This window comes from Ambystoma mexicanum, chromosome 12 (genome assembly GCF_040938575.1).
Source record: "Ambystoma mexicanum isolate Mex_15411 chromosome 12, UKY_AmexF1_1, whole genome shotgun sequence".
Classification (NCBI taxonomy): Eukaryota; Metazoa; Chordata; class Amphibia; order Caudata; family Ambystomatidae; genus Ambystoma; species Ambystoma mexicanum.
The window spans coordinates 592,789,176-592,816,703 of NC_090936.1; the positions used below are offsets into that span (position 1 = coordinate 592,789,176).

A 27,528-nucleotide genomic window follows, 5' to 3' on the forward strand; every position below is an offset into this window, starting at 1 on the left:
AGGAAGGTTAACTTAACCCCGTACTCTGATTCTTCCAAACATTACTGCTGGTGTTCTGGAATCCGTTGGGGTGACAGTCATCTGCGCTTTGTGGTTGTGGAATGCCCAGAGGTTACAGGTGCAGGGGTCACTTTCGGCATCTGGATTTAGCTTTGGTTGTGGCAATGCACAGGAATTTGTTCCAGACAGCCAGACCACTTCAGGACACCTCACAGGATTGAAGGAGTGTTGCAATAGGAGTCGCAACGGTCAGGCGGCAACAAGTAATCTTCAGGGGGCGAACATGGGAGCGGACCCAGCACTGCTTCTGTTCATACAAGAAGGATAAAAATGCAGGAGCTGGTGTCTTGTTCCATAAGCTGAAGATCCTCCAAGTGCCAAGGATGCACTCAACAACTTTGCCGAAGTAGCCCAGGAGAGAGTTGGTGAATCCACCCGTTGTTCCAGGGACACTGCCGAAGGCACGGATCTTCAAGCAGGGGTTGAGACTGTTTTCCAATCAGGCCAGGGGTCAAAGCACAGAAGACAGTCTTCTTGATCAGTCTGAGCAGCAGGGCTTCACCGGGAACCAGGGTCAGTTCATGTGTAGTCTCTGAGGGCTGGTTTCTGCCCACGCCTGGGCCGGTTTGAAAAGAACAATGAACCCGCAACAGCATAATTCATCAAGGCAAGGTAACGGATGTTACCTTGCTTTGATGATTGATTTGCATGCATGATGTGTGCATCATAAATGATGATGCATGCATCATTCACATGCTGCTGCAGCATGCGGCCAACTTTGCACCAGACCTGCAAATGAACTTAACTGGTCTGCTGTTAAATATCAGTAACCAGTTTAATGGTATCCACTACAGAATAATTGCTCATTTTACTGTAGCTGATATGATAGCTCAGTGGGTTGAGCGCTCGCTGCTGTGATGTGTGTGTGATCTGCCGGTTCGAATCCCTGCAAGGCCATCTCAGCCTTTCATCCTTTTGAGGTCGATAATGAGTACCAACACAGGCTGGGTGATATTGTGTGCATATTTGTTCTATAAAAAAGAGCTTAAAAGTAAGTTGTATGCAATAACATATTATCATTTGGTCTTTAGCATCTGCTTGCATTCACAGTAATTTGACAATATGGATCTATACACACAGATATTAATGATGCACATGGTGATCCATTCTTGTATGAAATGTATATCACATTGGTGAAATCATAACCATATTTTTCGTAGTGTACTTGGGGAACAATGCTATTTGATGCCACTTCCTGTTTTGTCAAGGGGGTGAAAGGTTGCGTTTCATCGCTTCCCGGGATGTCACTTTCGGGTGGGGTCAAATTACATCACTTCTGGTATTGTCTTCAGAGGTCAAGGGTCGTAAGGCGAGGGGTGGGCCACTTTTTCTGTGGTCTCCGGGCCTATTTCTTGTCCCAGTCCGACCCTGCCGGGAACATCACTGGAGTCGATTCTGTTCCTCTGCAGAGGTCGTCTTCAGGTAGTCAGTGGGCTGTTTTTCTTTGTGGGGGACTTGGTTCCAACAATCTGATACATAGCTGGAGGAGCCCTCCTTTTATCTTAGTTTTGGGATGGGAGCATGCCCCTGCTCACCTATTGTAAAGATCGGCACCATTGATACAGTCAGTGCTGACCCATTCATAGCCACTGGCCACATCTGCCTGGCAACAGACATTCAAGCACCTGGGATGTAGATTAGGACTAGACAGCCTGAACCCTTTTCCCCCAGCCAAATACAGTAACCACCTGCATCTCCTGCAATCCACAGCTTTCTCTGGGAAAGGGACTTTTTCGTACAAGGCATTTTCTATCTTCGGAAGGCAGAAAGGCCAAAGAACAATATGGCCTAAGAAGAAGTGAAAAACCTTGTGGCATGGCCATCCTGAGATGCTAGCCACCTTTTTAGTAGCCATTTGTGGTAAATGCAAAAATGTTAATCGCTGATCGCTGTCTGGATTGTGTTCTGGGGTTCCTCTGAGGTTGCTGCTGGAGTGGTGGTTCTTTCTTCAGCCTACCAGTGATGTACAGCTGTACAGTTCCCAGAGCCGATCCATCAGATCATGGAACAGCTGACAAACCGTCCCAATGCTGAAAGTGGCTTCTGCGCCTGACACCTCTGGACCACCTTCAACAAAACAAAGACACCAGACAAGGGGGCACAGCAATTTCAGGAATTTCTACAGTGGTCCCGGAGTGAATCTGAGTACTGTGGATGAGTAAAACCTGCATGTTATACCCCCAATACCTTCATAGGTTTTAATGGGTCCTTCTTCTCCCTTGCCTGACTGATCAGTAGAATTCTTGTCAAGGACCCACCCCTTTGTTTTCCCTGAGGTGGTTGGATTGGAGAGGGTCTGCTAAGATGTCTTCAATTGCTCCTTAACTACAAACTTCCTGTTGGCTTTGCAAACACTTCTTCAGACTCTTAAAAAAGACTCCTGGTATTCTGAAGAGAACTGCTTTGGGACCTGTGATCCTAGGGCAGCCGACACCACTTTTGTAGCTAGGAAAGGACTTTCTAATGTGTAGTAAGTCCTATTCTAAGTTTTTTAATGGTTTTTCTAACTATTGTTGATGCATTAGTTCCCTAACTGCAGATTACGCACCTGTTTCTTTTATTCATTTGCTTAATCCTGCAGTATTCTGAAAGTGATCGAACTCTATTCTAAAGTAAAGTGTTAGTGCTCTTAGAATGAACCAAAAAGTGAAAGTGTAAATAGTAGAAATTAATATTTTGGTGCACTACTTACCTGTGGTTTTTCATTTCTAAGAGGTTGTCTGAGGCCTAAATAATTGTATTGTCATACATTCTGCCTAACCTGTGTTAGAAGTGCTGTATGCGTGCTTAACTGAACCCTTCACCACTCACACTTCCCATATCTAGGCCTTGCTGGTCAGTCACACTGCCCTGATAGTTTGGCTAGACGTTGTGTCCTTCCCTGTTCACCAATTTAGGGTGGTCTCTTAGAAGAATCTGTTCAATTTTGAAAATCCATCGCAACAGGCATGATCTATGTAAACAGTCAAAATAACACATGACTGAGGAATGGCACTTCTGAAATATGTGAATCATTGTTAATTGGAAAGCAGCAAAAACTAATTTAGAAGCTCCAGCCTTTTAAAATGGGATAAATGTTTATCCCAATCTGTACTTCTTAAGAATTTGCCTGTATTGAGTCTGGCTACTTGAGTCTGATTACCTCCTCACTGACACACACAGAGGCGTTACTAGGTGGGGCTGAGGGGGCTATAGCCCCTGGTCTTTTGGTTGTAGCCCTAGATAGAATCTCAGGTGCTACAACCAAAAGGCTAGCTAGCCCCGAATCCTGACAGCCTGGCATTAGCATAGCCCCAGACCTTTTCCAAACCTAGAAACACCCCTGGTCACACACTTTAATTGTATATGTTGGATCTCTGTATTGTAAATGGGCTATGCTCTTGAATGCTTCCGCATCCCCAGCAGCTCCCTCTTTGCGGGTGTCCTGGTGATAATCTAGCTCTGCAAATCTGTCCTGGGTGCTCCCGCTTTCCCCATATATTCCCTGTGCTTCGAATACTGTACTGCCAGACAGTGAGTCAGTCCTCCTTCATCCCAATCCTCTTGTCTGAATATGATGTATCTGGTACCTCCGTGTCCCAGTCAGAGCTCTTGTTGCATGTTCCAATAAAGGCAACTGTATCCAGGTCATCCTGTGCCATCAGAGTTGGCTTGTTTGGCATTTTAACTATTCAGGAAGCGTCCGTTTGCGGACACATATAACACTGTGACTTGAAAACCTAACCCACAAAGAGTAGGATCATCTTTGCAATGGTTTTCAGGCTAGAGGCTTCATTGAATGGCATGGACTTACCTTTCTACTATTTTGCCCATTTAGCTGTTGAAGAGGAGTCCAGGCTCGCGGTTGGGAGGGGGAGTGGCAGATGCACTGGACATTCAGGTAAGAAAGCAGTCTCTCTAGATATTCTATTTAATTATTTACGATTTGTCTAATTGCAAAGTTCTGAGCGGCCAGTTGATAGTTAGTGTCAATGTGCTACACATGAGCCAATGGGCCGGCCAGTCTGCCTAGTAGAAGTCATAGGATTTTTCTGCGTAGAGTTGTCTTTGTTACGATGTACCATGCCTTTGTCACCTTGTGCCATGTAGAGAGTTGTCTCTAGTGCTGAGTGTTCATCATGTGTGGCTCTACTCTTACCATTGTTCCATTATTGCAAGGGGTTCGATGCAGAGTCTTGTACGTTTTTGTATTTGTTTCAAAGCTTCAAAGCTTTGTTTAGCTTTTTCCTGACTGATTTATCATCCCTTTTCCCCCAGATGAGTCCAATGCCACAGCCTGTGTTGGAATGTTTACAGCTAAACCTTGTTTCCTTAGTGTGAAAGGAAACCATTAAGCCACATTTGGCCATGAATGCAAGGGCAGGAGATGCCAATACCAGATCTGGCTGGATGCCTGGTTAATCTGAGCTTCCCGCGCAGAATACACAGCTTACACATTTGCCTGTGAATTAGGTTGCAGGTAGTGACCACCAGTGACTGTGTGGCTTCTGAATGTTTGAATAGAGTCACCCTGTTGGGAGTGAACGCTTCTCTCTTAATATTCCTCCTTATCCTGTGGACGGCACAATTATTTTGTCTAAGTTTCAGACCAGTCTTGAAGCTCAAGAAAAACTAAAAAACTGAATTTCGTGTGGCATTCTTTCTGCTTCAGCTTGCCAAGGCATACTTGACAGCCAAGCTTTGCTAGTGTCTGTGGATACCAAGCTTCTTGGAAGATCCGGAGGAAACCTTGGCGCTCCCTAGCCCGGTAGCCACAAGTCTATGCTAATAAAAATGTGTTTCTTTTTGCAACTTTCCTTCCATTGATATCCATGGAACTCCCATCTCTTTGCTACGTCTTGGCCTTTAACCTGACTGGAGGTATGAAAAGCTCCACTTACCTTTTTTGGGGGCACTGGTCAGTTCATAAGGTTACTAGTGCAGGGGTGTTGGGTAAGATTTTCATGTTAGTGATAAATCTTCCTGACCTGTGTCAACCTCAGAACTTTCTGCTTGTACTTGGGAATTATTTTTCCTTGTCCCTAGGTGGAGGGGAATCTTTTTTTCCCTTTCACCTAGTCTATGTCTCTCCATAGTGTATGGTTGAAGTTATAGTTTCCTACAACATTTGGGCTTAGGCTGGATTGCCCCTTTGGGCTCCCCTGTCAATTTCTCTGTTAGGGAGAATTGTCATGGGCGCTACTCCCGAGGGGCCAGGACCGCAGACCAGTCTTCCACTACTCCGGACCCAGCAGACCCCTACAGGGGCCCTTTGGACCGTGTCCTGGCGCCTTGGGCGCCAGGCTCATGAAGGGTTTCAGTCCCGGCGCCATAGGCGCCGGGCTCATATTGATAAACAGTGTAATAATGCTTGGGTGGACTTACCTGAGGGAGACCATGCTGCATATTTACCCATATTTACCCAGAACAATCCAGTCTGGTTGAAGTCCCCAGCCATCAGGGCTGGGAGGAACTATTCCCTCCATTCAGGAACTCTTTTCTTACCTGGGTGGAACCGGTGGAAGAACACACACTGGAAGCACTTCTCTGCTATTTAAACCACGCCCGATGGAAAACACGTGCTTCGCGTTATTCTGCAGCAGCAGCAGGACGCTCACCGAGTCGGCTCCTGCATTCCAGGTCCAGAGTCCTCTTCAGCTTCCGCGCAGCAACCTGTGGATGAAGAAAGACACAGAACAATACTTACCAGATCCCGGAATCCAGTCACCGGCAAAACCTGCAAAGAATAAACATAAGGTTAGAAAAGTGCAACTCGCTCGCAGCCGCGCCCGCTTACCTGATCCATCCGTGATTGCAACGGAGCTAACCCCGGCCTTCTCTTCGGCAGCTTCTCTGCACCTGAAAGGCAAAGGACATAATTAAAAAGGGGTTCGGGTGAAGGAAGTCGCATTCATCTTAACTTACCAGTTTTTGCACGCGCAGAAGCGGCCGCATCAACCGCAGCATCCCGGCACCTGAAAACTAGAAAAAGGACATTATTAGAGGTGCCATTAAAAGCGGCCAACGAACATTATACTTACGTGCATCGGCACGTGCAGCGGCAACGGAAAACTACGCCCACAGCATCCCGAGGCCTGAAACAAAGGAAAAGGGACATTATTGAGGTGCCCATCTTTTAAAGCCTAAAGACTACAGTATACTTACAGGCATCCGCTCGTGCAGTAACGGCGGCATCGCTCTTCGGCATCCCAGCACCAGTGCCACAACTAAGGCCGCAAAAGACTTGAGCCTCAACACTGAACTCATCCAGTGACGTAACTGGAATCCACGCACCCCTGCACCAGACGCAGGATGGAGAGCTCAGCATTTATACGCCTAAGGTGAGAGCTCGCCGAGACAAGTAGAAAGCTAGGCTGTGGGAGAAACTGGCGATTGGTGGGAGAAGGAATCCCATCAAACGGTGATTAACCCTTTTTCTTCCACCTGCAGAAAACTTACCCTGCAAGTCAGACATTCGATAAGAGGAAGCCCAGTCCTGAGACTCGTCCGAGCTCTACGCTTCTCAATTGAAGAAACGATAGCAGCCCAGCCGGGATCAGTGCCTCCGTGGGAATCAGGTGAGCGTTACAAGAATTCTCAGAAATGTGCTAATTCCCTTCTACCTTGGAGATCCCCAGCTCTTTCTACTGGACTTTAGGACTTTTAATTTCTAACCCGGAGAGAGTGAGACCTATTTCACACTCTCTCGTATATTTTTTTCTGTGATTTGGACTCTTTCTTTTTGACTTTGGAGTCTGACAAACTCCATAGGCATCATCTTTACATTGTGACACACGGCACCTTCAGTGCAGTGGCACAGGGAAGTCTAGTAGATTTCCCCAAAGGTTTAAATACCTTCTCTTGGTAAAACTACTGTTTCCCAGAGCAGTGAAGTGAAATTGACTTTACTTGCATGTTGTAACTTTCTAGACCCAGCACACACACACCATCTTACAATGGGGTGCTGGAGGGGTTACTTAGTATCCCCTTTTTCTAGTTTCTCATGTAACATTTTTATGTTACCCTTTCTACAATTAATGGCTGGTGGCAGTGGTTTACTTTGTCCTACCATTGTGTGTTTCTACCGCAGGCTGCAATTGCAGCTGCCGCAAATCAGCCATGGATGCCCATTCTGTCAAAATGGCCCGGTCTTCTTTTTTCGCCATGTCTTGCTGGAAAGGTCCTTCTTGAGATTTACTCTGCGCGCCAAACCAGGTTTGGTCCCTTTGTTCGTTTTGTCTTTGGCAGGATTCAGTGGTGAAGCCCGCCTCTGGCTCCAGCGTGTCGGGCAGGGCAGGAAGCGACGGAGGTGCCCGAAACTCCCTGTGCTTGGTCTCCTTGGTTACAGGAATGCACCCAAGGGTGATTGGCTGGCTGGCTATTGGCAAGGACAGCCACCCTGCTGTGTGATTGACAGCTAGGCTGCAAATGAATGGGAGAAACCTGCATAAAAAGGCGAGACGTTTTGGCTTGGAAGGCAGAGTCGACCACTGGACGAAGGAATCGGAAGAAGAACTTGGAAGAGACGCCTGCTGCAACTCCTGGACTGTTAGTTTGCCTGGTGAAGCTTTGATGCTGTGCAGAAGCTCCAAATTCGTTTTGACTAGAGAAGCCCTGCAAGGATGACTTCTCCCCTTGGGTTGGTGGGATCAGTCAACCCCATGCCTTGTCTGGACATTCTCTCGGAGCTGGCTGTACTAACACTGCTGCTGGAACTGAAGTCCCAGAGAGGAACACCAGATTGAATCCATCGCTTTTAAGTTCGGACCCAAGCCTCGGGAAGGTCTTCTGGACTCCCTTGAAGCAGGACTGCTCAAGCCTGAGCCACCTCAACAGAGTGCGGGACCCCAGATGTTAGGAAAGTCTAGAGTGGTATCCGGGAGTCCACAGTGGTGCTATTTGCTGAGACACGAGGAGCTGAAACTGCAAAGTGCCACTGAATTGAAGTTTGACCTTTGCTGTCGCCGACCTTCCCATTGTGTTGCAGGAGTCCCCAGAAGTCCTCCTTCTTGTCCCCACGACTGAGGCACAGGAACAGGATCTACAGAGGCACAGAGGAACAGAAGCCAGCTGGACCCATTTCTTTGACCCAATGGTACTGTAAACCTAATAGGACTTACCTATTGTTGTGTAGCCTTACTTGTTCTTAGTTGAGACTTGTCTTGGCTGCCACTGCAGAGTTGCTTGCAGCTTTGTACCTCTCAAGCCTTCTGGCTTGTGGCCCTTTAAGTGAATCTTATTTCTACAAACCTTTCTAAAAACATTGTGCAAGACTTTTACTCACCTGCAAAGAGGATCTTCAGTGCCCCTAGACTTTGACAGTTTCACAATGTGAAACCTAGGCCACTCTCCTACCATACAGGGTCCTCAAATCTAGGTGTATCCACTCCCACTATAGAGGACTCTCCAAGCCAGGTGTCTCCCATCCCCAAAATGTACTGTGAAACCTAGGCATTTCCCCCTCTATACAGGGCTCTCCATTCTAGGTGTGTTCCCTGTACCTAAATTGTATTTTGAAACCTAGGCCACTCTCCCATTGTACAGGACCCTCAATCCCATTATACAGGTTCTCAAATCTAGGTGTACCCACCTTACCTGCCTATTATGCTACGGAACCGACAGTATGGTGAAACTTAGGCCATATCTGCCCTCACCCATAGTTGGCCATATCACTCGCCCTCACTGCTCAGACTCTTGCACCAGAGAGACCACGAATAGTGAGACCATGACGTCCGCACTGGACAAAGATCGATGCAGCCGAACATCGAAGCCTATGCTACGTATTCCTCACACCACGTCTGCGGACACAGGCCGCAAGCACGGCCAAGCATCCATGCACCGTAGAATACGGCTATCGCTATGCTCATCCGGCCTAGCAGCGCATATAGCCGTCCACACAAACACCTCACGTACCGCAACACCTCTGCCGCTAGCATACAGCGACTACCAACAAAAAAGAAATTCAGTATAGCTGGCCACACATCGACTCTTTTTCAACAATAGCACTCTATCGCAAACCACCAACAACACTCCTCCATGTGCCGGACCTATTTGGGCTGCTTAGTCGAGCCTAGCCAGCCACCTAAGGCCTAGACCGGCGAAAATGTTTACATGCATCTCCTAATATAAAACTTTTAGAACCTCCAGCACATTGGTCACCGTGGGCGTTCAACCAGAAAGCGCTTTGGGGCCATACAAATGGGGGGAAAGAGTGCTATATAAATAACCAAATAAAATACTGTTAGGGAGAATTCTCAGAATTGTGCTAATTCCCTCTACCTTGGAGACCCCAGCAACTTTGCTGGATTTTGAGGACTCGATTTTTGCAACCTGGAGAGAGTGAGACACTTTTTTTCCCACTCTCTCATGTATTTTAATGTGATTTTGAACACAGTTTCTTTTGGTTGTGGAGTCCGACAAACTCCATAGGCATCATCTTTTACATTATGTCACACAGCACCTTCAGTGCAGTGACACAGGGAAGTCTTTCAGATTGCCCAAAGGTTTAAGGTTCCATGTCATTTCATCGCCTGCCTTTTCATCCCCAGGCTTTTTAACGTGCACATTCCATCGAATGTGCTCATGGTCCAATGGTCTCATGGTTATTTTTTGCCATTGCCCACCTTCCCAAACCCTTATCTGCCCTTTCCCACTCCACCCTAAAAAATTCGATGAGCACATTCGATGGAATGTACACTTTGAAAAGCCTGGGGATGATCAGGCAAGCAATGAAAGGCCGGCCAAGTGGCACAGCAAGTAGAGCGCTTGCTTTGACATCCGTGCAGAGCTTGCTAACGCAGGTTCGAATCCCTGCAGGGCAGAACTCATCCTTTTTATCCTTCCGTGGTCGATAAATGAGCACCACGCACTGTCGGCAATAATAAGCAGCGCTCGGATACCTGAGGGTTTGTAGCGCTATATAAATGCCAAATTATTATTATTTTATTAAAGAACGTCGTACCAGGTTTAAATATCTTCTCTGGGATAAACTACTGTTTCCCAGAGCAGTAATGTGCAATTGACTTTACTTACATTTGTAACTTTCTAGACCCAGCACACACTATCTTACAATAGGGTGCTTGAGGGGTTACTTACTATCTTCTCATGTAACATTTTTATGTTGCCCTTTCCTCGATAAATTGCTGGTGGCAGTGGTTTACATTTTACCACCATTATGGGATTTTACCTAGGGCTGCGTTCGCAGCCACAGTAAAGCACCCGTGGGTGCCATTTTTGTCAAAATGGCCCTGGTCTTCTTTTTTCGCCATTTCTTTGTGGAAAGGTCCTTCTTGAGATTTACTATGCGCGCCAAACCAGGTTTGGTCCCTTTGTTCATTTTGCCTTTGGTGGGATTCACGAGTGAAGACCGCCTCTGCCTCCAGGGTGTCTGGCAGGGGAGATGCCCAAAACTCCCTGTGCTTGTCTCCTAGGAGACAGGAATGCAAACTTAGGTGATTGGCCAGCTGGCTGTACGGCAAGTACAGCCACCCTGCTTAGTGACTGACAGCTAGGCTGGAATGAATGGGAGCAAGCTGCATAAAAGGCAAGACTTTTTGGCTTGGAAGGCAGGGTCGACCACTGGACGAAGGAATCCGAAGAAGAACTTGATGAGGACGCCTGCTGCAACTCCTGGACCATTGGTTAGCCCAGTGAAACCCTGCTGCTGCCCTGAAACTTCAAATTTGTATCGACAGAGAAGCCACTGCAAGGACGACTTCTCCCTTTTGAGTTGGTGGGACCAATCAACTCCAAAGTAAGCCACCTGGACATACACTCGGAGCTGGTTGAATTTCCACTGCAGTCGCTGCTGGAACCGAATAGCCAGGGAGAGGAACACCAGTTTTTGTGCATTGCTTTTAAGCTGGCTAAGAGCTCAAGGAAGATCCTCCTGTCTCCCAGGAATTAGGACTGACTGAGCCTGAGCCCCCTCAACAGTGCGTGACCCCAGATGCAAGGAAAGCCCATCTTGACAGCCAGGAACGCTGTGGTGCTATTTGCGGTAGACGCAAGGAGCTGAAACACCGAAGTGCCACTTGTTTGAAGATTGCCGGTTGCGAGCAGTGACTGTCCCATTGCAGTGCAGGAGTCCCCAGGCGTCCTCGCTCTTGTCCCCACGACTGAGGCCCAGGAACAGCAGGATCTGCAGAGCTGCACAGGGACAGAAGTCATCTGCTGCACTTTTTCTTCAACCTAAAGGTACTGTACAGTCTAAGAGAACTTACCTCTTCTTGTGTACCCACTTGTCCTCGTTGGAGACTTGCTTGGTTGCATTTGTAGAGTTTCTATCAGCTTCTTTACCTCACAAGCCTGATCAGCTTGTGGCCCTACTTTGATTTCTTCTATTCTACCAAGACTTTTAAAACAGACTTTTTACTTACCTGCAAGAAGTGCTTCAGTCAAGCTTGACTTTTGCTAACTTAAACATTGGCTGACCTGGCTCCCTAAATGACTCTTCTCTCAAGTGTTTTTGCTTTCCTTCCAGGAAAGGGTAAACTGACTTTACATTGGGGGGTTATTGAAAGTACTTACATGCTTAAGACTCATTGTGTGAATGCTTGTTCTATTCTGATCCCTCTTTTCTTTGACACTCTCCTAAGAAAGTCTAAATGCAAACAGTGATATATTAATGTCTACAACACCCTAGCAATTGAAGTCACCTGAGGGTGTAGGTAGTGTCTGTGAGCCTTCCCAAATGGGTATTTGCTGATTTAAACAACTAAGAGTGTGTATTATTTTTGAAGGGCATTTGTGTGTTGCTTAACATTGCTCCCTTCTGAAGTAGGCGTATTATAACTGACTGGTAAATGAATTCATTATTGTTTAATCAAGAAACCTTGAGTGCAAGAGTTTATTTGAATACTTGTTACTGTGAATCTCTGTTTAACTCCCCTACAGCTCACATTGAGCCCTCTTGAGATAAGCCTGGCTACCCAACCACACTACCAACCTGTGTAGCACAGACTTGTACCAAAGATTGAGTTCCTATTGCCAGGAGGTCAGGGTTGTTGTAGTGCACCGAAAGGGTACTGCATACAATCTTGCCTAACAAATACAATAACTCTTAAGGCTGCAAGTGTTTACTTGGATACCTGTATTTACTGGTTTCATCGCACAGCTCTACAGCTCACATTACCCCTCTTAAGATGAGCCTGGCTGCTCAGTCACACTACCAACTTGTATAGTAGCCAGGCCTATCTCAAGAGGGGTAAATGTGAGCTGTAGAGCTGTACAAATGAAATTCGTAAATACACGTAGGCAAGTAACACTTGCACTCCAGAATTCTGTTATAAACAGTTATTTAACATACATTTTTAAGTAAGCGTTCTTTTAAAAAGGCAGTGCATGTAACAATGTAAATATACTTTAAAATTACTTTTCAGAATCCGAACAAGTTAGTGGATAATCTTTGGATATGCTTCTCACACAATTCCTACACCCTGAGGTGACTTCAATCACAAGGACAGTAATGGCATTTATATATCACAAGGACAGTACTGGCATTTATATATCACACTAGTTACTTTTCAGATTCTGAGGTTGCAGGAAGGAAAAGGTTAAACGGGTTCTCAGTAAATGCAAGGACAACTAAATCTTCCAATGAAGTCTAGATAAGCCTTTCCCAGCAGTACCGGTTCAAAATAAGCTACCACCTATGAAGGACAAACGATATCAAAGTCAATGGACTAGAAGAGTCTTCATGGAGCCAGGACAGCCAAAGGCAATTGGAACACAGTCTATGGAGCTGAGGCACTTCTTAGATTGGGAATAGTCTTGCACAGAGATGGAGGTTGTAGAAAATCACTTGTACGGTCACAAGTTGGTAAGCCTGTGAAAGGAGAGTTGGAATCAACTCTAAAAGTAGCTAATGCAATTCCCAACTGAGAAGAGCACAGCTAAAAAGGCAATGAGGTCAGTACCCCAAACCTAAACAGTACCTCTGTTTTGAAGAAGAGTGGTCCAGCAGGAATCTGTCTTGCTACAGCGATGCATACCCTGTATTATTGAGCCTCATTCCTGGGGACAAGAGGGAGGACGTCTGAAGGGCTTGCGGCAGTACTCAGTAGGTCATCGGCAGCGACAGGCTCTTTTCGGTTCAGCGGCACTTCATGGTTTCAGCACTTAGTAAACCGCACTGTCGCAGATCTCGGATACCGGTTGGGCTTCCTTCACTCCTTGGGTCCTGCGCTCTGGTGAGGGGACTAGAGTTCTGGTCGTCCTGCTTCTGGGGAGTCCTTGGGAGACTCCTGGAGCTTGAAGCCGGATTTCAGACATTGCACTCGACTACAGATTATTCGACCTCTGGCACTCGGTTCTTGCAGCAGCGAAGAAGTACAGCCAGTGAGGGAAGATGGTCCAGTGGAGTTTGTCTCTGGGTTAGTTTGTCCCACTAACACAAGGGGAGAAGTCGTTCCATCCGGAGCTTCTGTGTCGAAATGAAAAAGGAGTTTCAGCACAGCAGCAGGGCTTCACCGGGCAATTCAACAGTTCAGGAGGACGCAGCAAGCTTTGTACACGGTTTCTTCGTCGGGTGTTTCTCCGAGTGGTCGACTCTACCTCTAATCCCAAAACCGTCGCCTTTTAAGCAGGTTTCTCCCATTCATGCATAGCCTAGGCTATCCATCACACAGCAGGGTTTTGTTCAGGCACTCCTAGACGCAAAGGACAGGAGTTTTGGGAATCTCCCTCACTTCCTGCTCTTCCAGACACACTGGAGCCAGGGTCGGGCTTCAGGGCTGATGCCTGCCAAAGACCAAATGCACAAATGGCTCAAATCTGTCTCAACGCTCAGAGAAAGACCTCACAAACAGAAAATGGCAAAAAAAGAAGACAGGGGCCATTTTGACAATATGGACACCCATGGGTGATGTACTACAGCCGAGGGTTCAGCCTGCGGTAGACCAGCACAAAGTTAGTAAAAATTAAACCACTGCCACCAGCCATTTAAAGTAGTGAGGGTAACAAAAAATGTTACATCAGAAAGTTGGATAAGGGACTACTTAGTAACCCCTCAGCACTCCACATAAGATGGTTTGTGCTGGACCTACAAAGAGAAAAGGTAAGAAAAGGTAAGTAAGATTAATTTCACCTTACTACTCCTGGGAACAGTAGTTCACCCAAGAAAAGTTATTTAAATCTTAAGAGAAATCCAAAGGACTTCTCAGTGACACTGCACTGAAGATGCTGTGTGTCACCATAAAAAAGCAGATGCCTATGGAGTTTGTCGGACACACAAAATCCAAATCAGGGAAAAACACATGAGAGAGTGAAAAAAGATCCCACTCAGTCAGGAGTCCTAAGTCCAGCAAAAGAGCTTAGGGTCTCTAAGGTTGAAGGGATTTAGCACATAAATGAAAATTCTACTTAACACTCATTTTCTGAAAGAAATAACAAAGTGAAGCCAACAGCAATACTTTTGAGAAGAGGAACAGCCAAATCAGGCAAGTAAAGTAACCCTATATACTTTTAAGAATGGCAGAACCCAGTCCAAGGTAAGAACTTTTGTAACTACTCATTTTTCACAGGGACAGTTACCAAAACAACTCTCTCACAAGTAAGTAACTTTATAACACGTGTTCCATTTCAAGGCAAAGGCCCAAACCTTGTAAGTCCTTCCCTAATCTTGAAAATAACAAGAGGGGTCCTTGGAGACTCTGCCAGACATGCGTCCTGGTTACAAGAGCCTTACCCAGAGTCTTTAGCTCACTATCTTTCACAGAGGAGAAATATCCTAAACATATCAGTCTTTGTCCTGCCCAGGGGCAGTCCAGCACCGAAATGCTAGGCAATTCTCCTCTGAACAAGAGTACCAACAGCAACCCCAGGCACGTGTTTCGGTCTGGTTGAACCTCATCAGTAGGGTGTAGCTGTGCCTCTCTAAGAGTAGTGAGCAAGGGGTCCACGTCTGGATTCCCCTAGTAACTTAGGGTGAGTCCCAAAGGTACTTGAAATATGCAAATAACAAGAGGGGTCCTGGGAGTTTCTTTTATGTCTGAACCTATTCCTTTTTGCTCCTCCTTCGAAGTATTCTGAATGCCATTTTGCTCCTCCTTCAAAGTAGTTTAAATGCCTCAGAAACTTAACGAGTATAGTATTTAAGTGTATTGATGTATATTTAACTGCCTCCTTCTAGTGAATGTTTTATAACTGACTGTTGAATAAATTAATAAGTGTTTAACCTTGAGTGTAAGCGTTTATTTGAATACTTGTGATTGTAGAGCTCTGTGTAACATCCTTACAGCTCACATTCCCTCTTGAGATAAGCCTGGCTGCTCAGCTCCGCTACTAAAAACTATGTAGTACAGACTTATACCAAAGGTTGGTTTTGCTTACTCATAGTTGTGTGTAATGGTCTAAAAGGGTACTGCATACAAACTCTGCCTAACAACGCCCCACCTGCGACTGCACTGCTTACGATTAAAGTGTCCTGCTAGTCACAGACAGATTCTCCTCTGAAAGCAGTTGTAAATCATGCTTCTTCAAAGGGGGTTTCACACGCCGGCGTTGGGTCCGATTTGTGCCCCTCTCAAAAAAAATGTGCACGCCCCCCCTCTCTCCCAGCAAATAAATCATCACAGAATCTCAATCTGACTATGCCGGAACTCCGCTCTGCTTCTGTGTCTGCACACTCGGCCAGTCAGCGGGAGCTCCAGAAGTCCAGAATCACAAACAAAAGGACTGTGCGCCTCAGGAAATCTAATATGCCATCTCCGGAGGATGAAGATATTAAGGCCTTGTTATTAGACAAACAAAACTTTATTATTTCTAATGTCCCTAGATCAGCCAAGAATGAACCCACAGACGCACTCTGCAACAAAGTACTTGCCTGGTTACGTGCAAGAACAGGGCCAGGTTTTGTGCGTTCCTCCTTTTTTAATCCTTGCGCAGGATTGAACTGGCCAACTGGTGCACTCAAGGGGATAGCGATAGGGATTGTATTCTGCTGGGATGTGGTGTTTCTACTCTGCCATCGTATCTGAGACTTTGTAAATACTTGCCAATGGGTTCCACAAATCTTGGCCTTATTGTCTGATTTTGCTCTTCCTTTCTGTAGTAACAACTTGAGGAATCTAGTGTTTTATGTTATGTCTTTTTCTTTGTAAGCGCTTTGAGGCGTGTGGGCGGTAGGCGCTATATAAGAATTTCAAATAAATAAGTCCTTCTCTCGTCTATTGCATGAGTTCTCTCAAAGGCAGAAGAGGGACCCTAGTGGTCTAGGTGCCAGCTGTAGGCAGGTTGAGATGGGGTTCAGTTGCAGGAAAGTCAAAGTTCCATAGAAGATCTTCTTAAACAAGTAAATGTTCACGTTCAGAGTTAGTGTTCAGGGACTTCACAGAATGCTCCCTATATGTGTTCAAGCATTAGGCCTGGGCAAGTGGTATGGGCAAACTCCCAACCACACAAATCACACACTCAGCCTCACAGGATGCACACCAGAGTTAAAGTAAGTATTACCCAAACCCACACAGTACCTTGGGAGAAAAGAAGAGCTTCGGAGTGGATGCCTTCAGGATGCAGCTGGACAGGACCAGATCCCTGGATTCTTGGTCTGGAGACGAAAGAACTGGACACTGGATGGAAACTTGCAGCAGCAGTTGTCAGAGGAGGCTTCCAACAAAGGATTCTTCACAGATTCTCGTTGCTCTGTGGATTTGGCGCCTTTTTACAGCAGCCAGATGAACGAATATCGCCGGTTGGATTCTCTCCGTTCTCTGTCCTGCACTCCGATGAGGGGCCTTCAGGGAAAGGTTCAGCTAGATTCGAACTTAAGACCATGCACAGCACTCCAGCTTGAGGTCCCAGGGTATTGGCAGTTTGCAGCCCAGCAAGGTCGCAGCATGTCGTGGGATGGCTCAAAATGCAGGTCTTCTTGAGAATAGTGGATCTCACCAGCCTCTGGGTAGGAGTCGCCTCATTCGGAACACCAGGTGGATTTGAAGGAAAGGGTTACATCAGGCTCTGGTTAAACAGCAGGCTCTCCGGTCGCTGGAAATCGCTACAGACGTCCTTTCTTCATCTTTCTCTTCGGTTTCAACTTCAGTGGTCAACTTATCAGCATTTTCCAGGTTGAGAGTATTTATCAGGAACTACAGCTGCAATCTGTACCTACAGTTTACACAAATGGTAGGTCTGGCTGTCCAATCAGGACAGCCAGCCCCCCCATTGAGACTGGGTTCCTTTCAGGCAAGGTGAAAGACAAAGGGCTGCAGAGTTTTGGACTCCTCCCTCGCTTCCTGCCTTCTGAGACACTCTGGAGCCTGGGCCGTGGAATACAAAGGATTCCCGCTGAAGACAAAACTTCCACTGAGATTGGTCCTGCCTAGAATAGCAGGGGAAGACCTCAGAAACAAAAAGCAAATGAGAAATGGCAAAAAAGGAGCCCAGTATTCTGGCAGAATGGTGTCTCTTCTGTGCATTACTGAGGCTGATTGAACAGCCTGCGAGTAATACGACTAAAAAGTCACTAAAGTTAAACCACTGCCACCATCCATTCAAGTAAACTTGCACCTGTAACAAAAATGTTACCAGGTACGTATGAAAGGGGATACATTGTATCCCACCAGCACTCCACATAAGGTGGGGGTGTGCTGGCTCACCTATGTCTGTCTTCTTTAACCTTTATTCGGCTTGAGCCTTTTAGGTACAACATACAAAATACAATCAATAAAAGGATGTTACTATTAAAAATGATAAAATAGTTTTGCAGAAATAACAATATTAACAGTAAAAACATTCCAAAATTCATTTATGACCAACTGGATTATAATAATTCACTGCTCAAAGTACTAAAACCTGACCACATTCTCTGGGTCAATTGACGTCCCATACTTGGCAATGCTCTTTTCTCTCCTCATCCAGGCCCTGTGAACATATTTAGAAAAAGAATGGGCCACGTTTAAGTCAGCTGTTGTTCTACAGAACTCTAAAGCATCATGGGTTGTCAAAATGCAAAAATAGCTGAAACAGAAGTTTCAAATACCTGACCCTTAGATCCTTGAGATTTTCGCAGATTAACAGGAAGTGAACAATGGTTTCTTTCCCAAGACCACACAACTGGCAGTCAGAACTCGCATGCCTGTTCCAGTGTCTTGTGTGTTCCCGAACCGGTAGCTATCCCAGTCGAAACCTCATATACAAGACACGGACATATGCTGGTCCAATTACATCGAAGTAAAGTTCAAGTCCCTGGGTCGTCTTCAAATTTAAGCAACCAAGCCCAGAGACCAACGCTGCAATCATTGTTGTGGCCCTAACTTATATCTCAAAGGCCGCCTTCACCAAGGCCTACGCATCTCCCTCTAGGTTTGATGGATTGCACCAGTAGGCTTGCAAGCCCAGTAAGTCAAGCCACTTTCTCACATGGACTAGCCAGCGGATGTTATGCCAGCCCCCCAGAGACATTGTGTGTTCCAGAGTTTCACAATACTTTGCCAATTCCTGGTTGACCCATATCCGGAGCCAGTATAATACAGGCCTAATCCCAATTTCTTCTCCAATTAGGGGGCGGTCAGATTCCATTAAAATCATGGCGCTCATATGCTCTGCGGCAACAGCAAAATTCTCCCAAAAATATATTCTCAGTGACTGTTGGGATGAGGAATCGGTACATCCCCAGATCTCAGCCCCATTCATTACTGATACCTTAGTCTGGGCCTAATATAATTTGTGCACTGGTCCCAAAGCACCCCTGCCCATGTCTTGCATAATAGACTTTCAACACCCCATTTTTTTTCTGTAGCCTGATGTTGGCTTTAAGAATCTGGTTACCCCACTTTCCCCCACTTGAGAAGCGGGTGCCTAAGTAGTCCTACCAATCCACCTGTTCTAACAGTCAGCCATCCACCTCTAGGTTCAGGGCCTTGATACCAGATCATTTGGAGTGAAAAAGCCATGGCCTTAGTTTTTGAGGGCTTAATCTCCAGCCCCTGCTTGCTTCATTCATCCTCAAAGATGGAGAGAGCAAGATGCAGTGCCATAGGTGTTGTAGATAAAAGGACTGTGTCATCCGCAAAGAACATTGCGGGCATCCACTCACTTCCCATCCTTGGCCGGTCCATGCTTTCCACTAGTAGACGCTTGATGATGGAATTTTATATACAGGCAGAACAGCACTGGGGCAAGGACGTATCCCTGGCGAACCCCTCTGTCCACCCGAAATGGACTGGTAACGTCACGCCCCAGACCCCATTGAACCAATGATGTATTATTTTGATACAATAATTGTATTAGCCATAGTACTTCTTTGGGAATATTTTTAGCATGCAAAGTAGCCCATAATGTATGTCTTGGTACGCTATCAAATGCTGCTTTTTGATCTTTTAATACCCCATATATATTGGTGTTTGTAATCGCTAGCTGCTTCTGAATTACCAAATGAAGCCTGAAACTCTGGTCGATCGTGCTTTTTCCATCTTGCAACCCGGCCTGGAGGTCGTTAAGCTGTTTAGTGTCCTCCACCCATGTCATTAGATGTCGAAGCAGAACCTTTGCAAAGGTTTTCCCTGCTGCATCCAGCAATGAAATGGATCGAATTGCCAAGGTCCGCCCTGTCCCTTTTCTTAAAGATTGGGACAATCACGGCCGATGTCCAAGTAACTGGCACCCATTCAAGCTGCAGAATGGTGTTGAAAACCGAAGCTAATACCGTGGACCAAATGGCTATCTCCCTCTTAAAAAGGTCCCATGGGACTCTGTCTGGTCCTGGTGCTTTCCCCGCCTTCTGTGCTTTAATTGCACGCCCCACATCACCTTCTGTAATAGTCAAATGAATGTTTCTCCTGGGCTCGACTTCCATACTGCCCAGTCAGCTGTCTGGCTTAGGCCTTCACTCTTGAATGGAGAGCTATACAGGCTTTCAAAATGGTTGCAAAGGGTGCGGATATCCCTACTCTCCATAGACTGTAAAGCAAAATGTTGGCAGGTGCATGCAGGAGAAAAACGGCACCAATCCTGCTCTGGAAGCTCCACTCAGACTTTGCCTAGGTACAATTTAAAGGGGGTGAAAATCCCTCTTTACCCCTGGGAACAGTTGTTCACCCAAGTACATTCAAGAGAAATGAACAGGGAAGCCCAAAGGGGCAACCCAGCCCAGGCCAACAAGTTATAGGAAACTATAACTCCAACCATACACTATGGAGAGACATAAAAAGGTCACCCATAAAAAGGGTAACACACTAGGTGAGCGAGGAAAAAGATTACCATTCACCTAGGGACAAGGGAAAATAATCACCAAGTCCAAGCAAAATGTTCTGGCGTTGACACAGGTCACAAAGATATTAAAATATTGCCCAACAGTAATTGTATCCATTCATAATAGAAGAAAGTTACCCATGTTGCATAGAGATGCTTGTAACCAATGTTGGAATAACCAGATGATTCTGAAAGTAAATAATACTGTATGTTATGGCCAATATGGTCTACTACCCTTGAATTACTTATTGTCATCTAGAGGTTACTAACCTGGTCTTATTCCCCAGCAATATCATATATTGTCTTTCTGAATGTATAACTTTAGGTTTGACTCAGCTTGAACTGCTGAATGCTATTCTTAATAGGGTTATACTTTGGTTCGTATACCATAAGTATTGAGTTGGTTTTATAAATGTGTTTAACTTATGTGAACGGTAACTTACTTCCCCAAGATGTACCCCTGCCTACTCTATTTAGAATAAACCATTATTTTTACAATACTTGGTGTATCAGTGTTTCTTTGAAACCATATCTATGATCCAATTTCTTTGTACGGACCTACAGCCTTCTCTCCCTCCTAAGGTAAGCCTGGCTGCTCTGTCCATGCTACCAAACATTCTCGGGTGGTACTCTGAAAGTATTCTGGGATATGGTAGGATTTTACTGTGAGAGCCATAAAACAAACTTTACAGTGAGTTGAGCTGTCTCTTTACATGTAGGGATGTCAAACATTAAACATTTCTAAGATATCTGTTGCCCTACAACTTTTGCATGTTTGTATTATGTTAATGATTGGGGTCTTTGGTGATTATTTTCGCAACCATAGCTTATGCATGTAATGTTGCTCTGACAGTTTGAATGTCTAAAGGTTTTTACAATGAACGCATTTTGATATCCCCATCTCCAACTGTTCACACCCAGAGGCAGCCTTTTTTCCGGCATACCAACTGGGATGACCTGCTGGCTAAGAGGATTGACCCACCCTTCAAACCATACCTGGTGAGTAGCTGTGTATGGTGGGATTCGAGGGCTTTCTAGATTTACAGTGTATCCTACAACCGTGGAATGCTGTTTAACTCTTTTTCTAATGTGTCTTGACTTCCACCATATCTGTCCCTGTATACAATACCTAGTTTTTCTGTGCATGCTTGTCCCTGTCTTCTATTCCCTGCTTCCCCTGTTTTTCTTATTCTTTATCCCCTGCACTCTGGGTGCTGCTTCTGCCCCCACCTATGTGCCATGCTCCCTGTATATTTTCTCCCCTTTGAAACCTTCTTTCCATTTTCATGCTTTTATTGCCTTTGCTCTGCCGCTTCTCCTCTACCCCTTTCTCCAAATGTATCCTCTTGATCCACCTTACTGTTTTGTTCTCTGCAGATCTACGTTACAATATCAAATTGGTCTCCGATATTACTGTTCTCTGTATCTATACTTTTGCTTTTGTCCGCCCCGTGTTTTTGTTTGTCCTACTTTTCACCTTTGTGTTCTCTTCTTCTCTCACTCCCCAACTTTATTCAGTGTTACCCTATTTACATTTCCACCCCTCCCCCCCATCTTCATCTCAATGTACGCTTCTCTACCCACCTTTCCCAAATGCGCTCCATCGCATCCCTACCTTTAAACACTTGGTGTGTGGCCTTTCCTGTTGGCTGGTACTTTTGCGTTTTCACGCCGGCCATCCACATTTCTGTCAGCATAGTATTTGCTTGTATTTTGTTTCCCTCTACTTGTGCTCCTTCCAATCTCATTGCCTATCCTTCAGGTATCATTTGATCACTTCTAACCCTCTCTGCGTGTCTCCTCCCTCTGCCCATCTCACATTTCTGGTGCACGTTGATGTGCCTAGTTATGCCAAAATTGCCATGGGTTTTACATTTTCTACATCAAAAAATAGCAAGAGTACATTGCTATACTGTTCTGAAATTCTATTTTATGCCCTAGCACTTTTCCTTCCTAACTACTAATAGTGCTTTGATCCTTTTCAAATTGTCCTGCCAGTTTCGTGGTAGCTAAGACTTTTTTTAAAAAACATTTCTTTTGCACACAGCAGCCATTCACTGATATCCTTCCTGCTGCACCTGTGCACGTCCATTCTCCATTCAGTAGACTTGATTGAAATTGCATTTCGGTGTAACTCGATTACCTTCTCTCCTTGTTCATTTGGATCGCATTTTAGCTCTTTGACTCCCCTTCCTTTCTCATTCACTCTCACCCACCCAACAACCTCTAGTTCCATTATTTCTCTTTCCTCCATCTCAAAGCAGCGCCTCATCCACTTTTATTCCTCTCCTGTCGTTTCATATCTGGCCTTCCCCTTCTCTTTCCATTTCTTTGCCCTTCCCTGTCTTATGAACCCTTGTCTACCTCATTTTTCAACTCCCCTCTTTCACCCCATCCATATCTATCACCTCTGCCTCCTACAATTCATCTGTTCTAGGGCGTGTTCCTTTCCCATACCTTTCTTCTCCTGATTATCCCAGGTTGCCCTGTTGTCCCTGTTATCTGTCTATGCCTCTTGCCCAGTGGTCGAAGTGTACGGAAAGAAGCAGTGGAACTATGTTGCCTGCTGGCCTGTGCCCTCTCCCCACAAACCCCATCACCGCACCCACTCCCACATGCCATACACACTCCTAAACAAATGCGCCGGCTGTTTGAGGGAACGTGCAGTGCAGTGCACTGAAGTGCAAGTTTCAACTTCTTTGTGCACTTTTATTTTCAAGTGAAACCATTCCGGAATGGTTTCTTTTTAAAAGAGGAACAGTAAAACTTAGTTAAAAAAAAGTAGAGGAGAACTGCTCCCAATCGCTCCTCCCCACTTCCACCACTACTCTTGCCCCTGTCTCCCTGTCCACTCCTCGCATGCTCCCCTCCCCTCTCCTCTTTATTTTCCTCCTTGTTCTACTCTGTGATGATCCTCTTATATTGTCTACCTCCTCTATTCCTACCTTCCTCTTCTCACACCCCCAACAACCTCACCTAACTCTTGCGTCTCACCACGCCTCTTTTTTGTCTTCCCCACCTACCCCTTAACCCTCCTTGTCACCCTTGCTCCTCTAACTCCCCTCCCTTTTCTTCTTCTTCATGCTTCCACCTCCTAACTCATCCTTTTTCCTCTCCTTTCATCTGGTCTCCTCTTCACCTCACCTTTCTTATCTTTCCCCTTCATCTTTCTCATCCATGTAGCGTCCAACTCTTTCCAACACTCCTCCCTCCTTCTCCAAGTCCGTACCTTTTGGACATTTCTTCCCCTCCCATGAACCCTCTTCTCCTTTGACCTTTTCCCCTTCATCCGTTTGCCTCTGCCCTTCCTCCTTGCCCCTTGTTCTTCACCCCTTTGCCTGGCACATCCCATCGCATCCCTTTTGCTCTTATCCCCTGACTCCTCCTGTCCTGCACCTCTTGTCCTGTCACATTTGTACAGTCGAATTTGTCCTGTTGTTCCTTCGCCCTGTCTCCCTGCCTCTCACCGGTTCCTCTTCTGTGTATCTCCTCTTTTTGCCCAACCTCCTCTTCCCCCAGTGAACACCATGCCCTTGTTTATTTTCTTCACCCACGTCTTGATGTTGCCTTGATAGTTTGGATTTCCTTTTCAGCAATCTGATGACGATGTAAGTCAATTTGACACACGGTTTACACGCCAGACTCCCGTGGACAGTCCAGATGACAGTGCCATCAGTGAGAGCGCCAATCAGGCCTTCCTGGTAAGATCACTTACTCAAAAATACCTTTGTTCCTCTACCAGGAAACGTTCTTTTGTGTGTGTTATTTATTGATACTGTAGCCACTGGAGGTCTTTGAGTGGCAGGGGAGGGGATACATTGTTTTGTTAGCAAACTGTCTCTTCCTGACATGCACACCACTTGGCATGTACCCCTAGAGGAGACTATCTTTACAACACCATGTGAGGCGCATTACCTTTGTAGGTCATCATCGGTTCTTTTTTCCCATTGGCATGTTGGGTGCTTTCCCTGGGAGCTGCTTATCCAGTGTCTATCTTTTGGAAGCAAACACCTTTCGAAATATTCTTTGCTGCTGCTAGGTCAGAAAATCATTTTTTGGAGGTTTTTTTTGTAATGCTGGCCTTGTTTCGCCATCAGAGCTCTATTGCAGTCTCCCTGAAAGCTACAACTGTATTTACCTGTGTAGGGCTATTGGAAAAGTGCCTCAACTTTACACTTTTACACAACTTTACTGCTCCCATTGTCTGTGACTGTGGCAGAATTGAGTTCCCTTGCTGTCTATCTGCAACCAATTGACATTCTTGTTGACCATACTCATCTGCTTCTTTGTGACAAATTGTGCCCTGGATTCCTGCAGCCATCCTTCCTCAAGGGGCCATCCTGCAACCTTATCTTGCTGTCAATCTTCTCACTGACCTGCCTCCAAAAGGGCAGTATTGTAGAATCTTGCTAATGGAGCTGAAAGGTCGCCTCTTGTGAACCTATCTTCTTCTGGGTCAAATGAACCATCCTTCTGTGCACTGCATATTTTTGTGCAGTCCCTGGAAGTCTGTTTTGAACACTGCACCCTCGAACTTGTAGACTGTGTGAGAAACCTGAAGGTGTCTGTTAGGGAGAATTGTCATTTCTGTGCTAATTCCCTTCAAACTTAGAGACCCCCAGCTCTTTTGCTGGACTTGGGACTTTTTAATTTTAACCCTGGAGTGAGTGAGACCTTTTCCCACTCTCATGTGTTTTTACCCGATTTGAATTTTCTGTTTTCACTGTTTTTGAAGCCTGACAAACTCCATAGGCATCTGCTTTGTGTATGGTGACGCACAGCACCTTCAGTGCAGTGTCACTGAGAAATCCTTTAGATTTCTCATAAGGTTTAAATACCTTTTCTTGGGTGAACTACAGTTTCCAAGAATAGTAAAGTGAAATTGACTTTACTTATCTTTTCTCTTTGTAGGTCCAGCACACACCATCATATGTGGAGTGCTGGAGGGTTACCTAGTAGCCCCTTATCCTACATTCTGATGTAACATTTTTATGTTACCCTCACTACTTTAAATGGCTGGTGGCAGCGATTTATTTTTTCCTACCATTGTGCTTTTCTACTGCAGGCTGAACCCTTAGCTGCAGTACAGCACCCATGGGTGACCATTTTGTCAAAATGGCCCTTCTTTTGTTTGTTGTTGCCATTTTCTGTTTGTAAGGTCTTTCTTGGCGTTACTCTGTGTATTGAGACAGCTTTCAGCCCTTTGTTTGTCTTGCCTTTGGCGGGCTTCAGCCCTGAAGCCCGCCTCTGGCTCCAGTGTGTCTGGCAGTACAGGATGTGAGGGAATGTCCCAAAACTCTCCTGTCATTTGGCTCTTGGAATGCCTGAATGCAACTAGTCTTGGTTTCAGGACAGCCACCCTGCTGTGTGAGTGACAGCATAGGCTGTGCATGAATGCGAGAAACCTGCTTAAAAGGCGAGTGTTTTGGTACTACAGGCACAGTCTACCACTGGAGGAAACACCCGACGAAGAAACCGTGAATGAAGCTTGCGGCAACCTTCTGGACCTTTGCATTGCCGGTGAAGCCCTGCTGCTGTGCTGAACTCCTTTTTCACCTCGACAGAGAATTCTCATTTTAGTGTTTAATTCTTCCCTGCTTAGAGGCCCCCAGCTCTTTTTGCTGGACTTTGGGACTTTTTAATTTTAACCTTGGAGTGAGTGAGCCCTTTTTCTCTCGCACCCAGGTGTTTTGGTTTGTTTTGAACACTATTTCTTTTGGTTTTGGAGTCTGACAAACTCCATAGGCATCATCTTTTTCCAATGTGACACACAGCACCTTCAGTGCAGTGGCACAGGGAAGTCTCTCAGATTTCCCAAAGGTTGAAATACCTTCTCTTGGATAAACTACTGTTTCCAAGAGCAGTGAAGTGAAATTGACTTTACTTACATTTGTAACTTTCTAGACCCAGCACACACCATTTTACAATAGGGTGCTGGAAGGGTTACTTAGTATCCCCTTTGTCTAGTTTCACATTTTTATGTTACCCTTTCTACAATTAATGGCTGGTGGCAGTGGTTTACTTTTTACTACCATTGAGTGTTTCTACCGCAAGTTGCAAATGCAGCTGCATGGGTGCCCATTTTGTCAAAATGGCCCGGTCTTCTTTTTTCGCCATTTCTTGTTGAAAGGTCCTTCATGAGATTTACCCTGTGCGCCAAGCCAGGTTTGGTCCCTTTGTTCGCTTTGTCTTTGGTGGGGTTCACTGCTGAAGCCCGCCTCTGGCTCCAGCGTGTCTGGCAGGGCAGGAAGTGAGGGAGGTGCCCGAACTCCCTGTGCTTAATCCCCTTGGTTAAAGGAATGTACCCAAAGGTGATTGGCCGGCTGGCTGTCCTGGAGGACAGCCACCCTGCTGTGTGATTGACAGCTAGGCTGCAACTGAAGAGGAGAAACCGGAATAAAAGGCAAGGACTTTTGCTTGGAAGGCAGAGTTGACCAATGGACGAAGGAATCAGAAGAACAACTTGGAAGAGACGCCTGCTGCAACTCCTGGACCGTTGGTTTGCCCAGTGAAGCCCTGCTGCAGTGCTGAAGCTCCGAATTCGCCTCGACTAGAGAAGCCCTGCAAAGGATGATTTCTTCCCTTGGGTTGGTGGGACCAATCGACCCCAAAGCAAACACGTCTGGACATCCTCTCGGAGCTGGATGTACTTCCATTGCTGCTGCAGGAACTGATTGCCAGGGAGCAGAACACCAGGATCGAGTGCATCGTTAAGTTGGACCCAAGCTCGAGGAAGATCCTCCGGACTCCCATGAAGCAGGACTGACCAAGCCTGAGCCACCTCAACAGACTGCTGGACCCCAGATGCGAGGAAAGTCCATAAGGTATCCGGGAACCGCAGTGGTGCTATTCGCGAGAAGCTGAAATCGCAAAGTGCCGCTGATCTGAAGTCTGCCCATTGCTGCCACTGACCTTCAAACCGTAGTGCAGGAGTCCCCTGACGTCCTCCCTCTTGTCCCCACGACTGAGGCCCAGGAACAACAGGATCTGCCATACTACATCTGGAACAGAAGCCCGCTGGAACCAATTTCTCAGACCTAAGGTACTGTAAACCAAAGGATACTTCTTGTTGTGTAGCCTTGCTAGCTCTCAGTTCAGACTGGTCTTGGGTGCTTTTGCAGAGTTGCTTGCAGCTTTGCCCCTCACAAGCCTCTCCACTTGTGGCCCGTGATTTCATGTTCTACAAAGACTTCTAAAACTTTGTGCAATACTTTTTTTACCTACCTGCAAAAAATGCTTCAGCTCACCTAGATTTTTGCTCAACTAACATTGGCTGTCCTGTCTCCCTGAAAGACTCTTCTT

General features: G+C 46.0%; 1 protein-coding gene across 1 annotated transcript in view; it reads left to right on the forward strand.

Annotated features, from left to right (window-relative positions):
• The window catches only part of RPS6KB2 (ribosomal protein S6 kinase B2), a 236,027-nt gene that overhangs the window by 117,375 nt on the left and 91,124 nt on the right, over positions 1-27,528 (forward strand). The window contains exons 11-13 of the mRNA XM_069628963.1: positions 3,878-3,940; positions 21,148-21,225; positions 23,820-23,927. Coding sequence (XP_069485064.1) covers positions 3,878-3,940; positions 21,148-21,225; positions 23,820-23,927 — 249 coding nt within the window. The remainder of the gene's footprint in view (positions 1-3,877; positions 3,941-21,147; positions 21,226-23,819; positions 23,928-27,528) is intronic.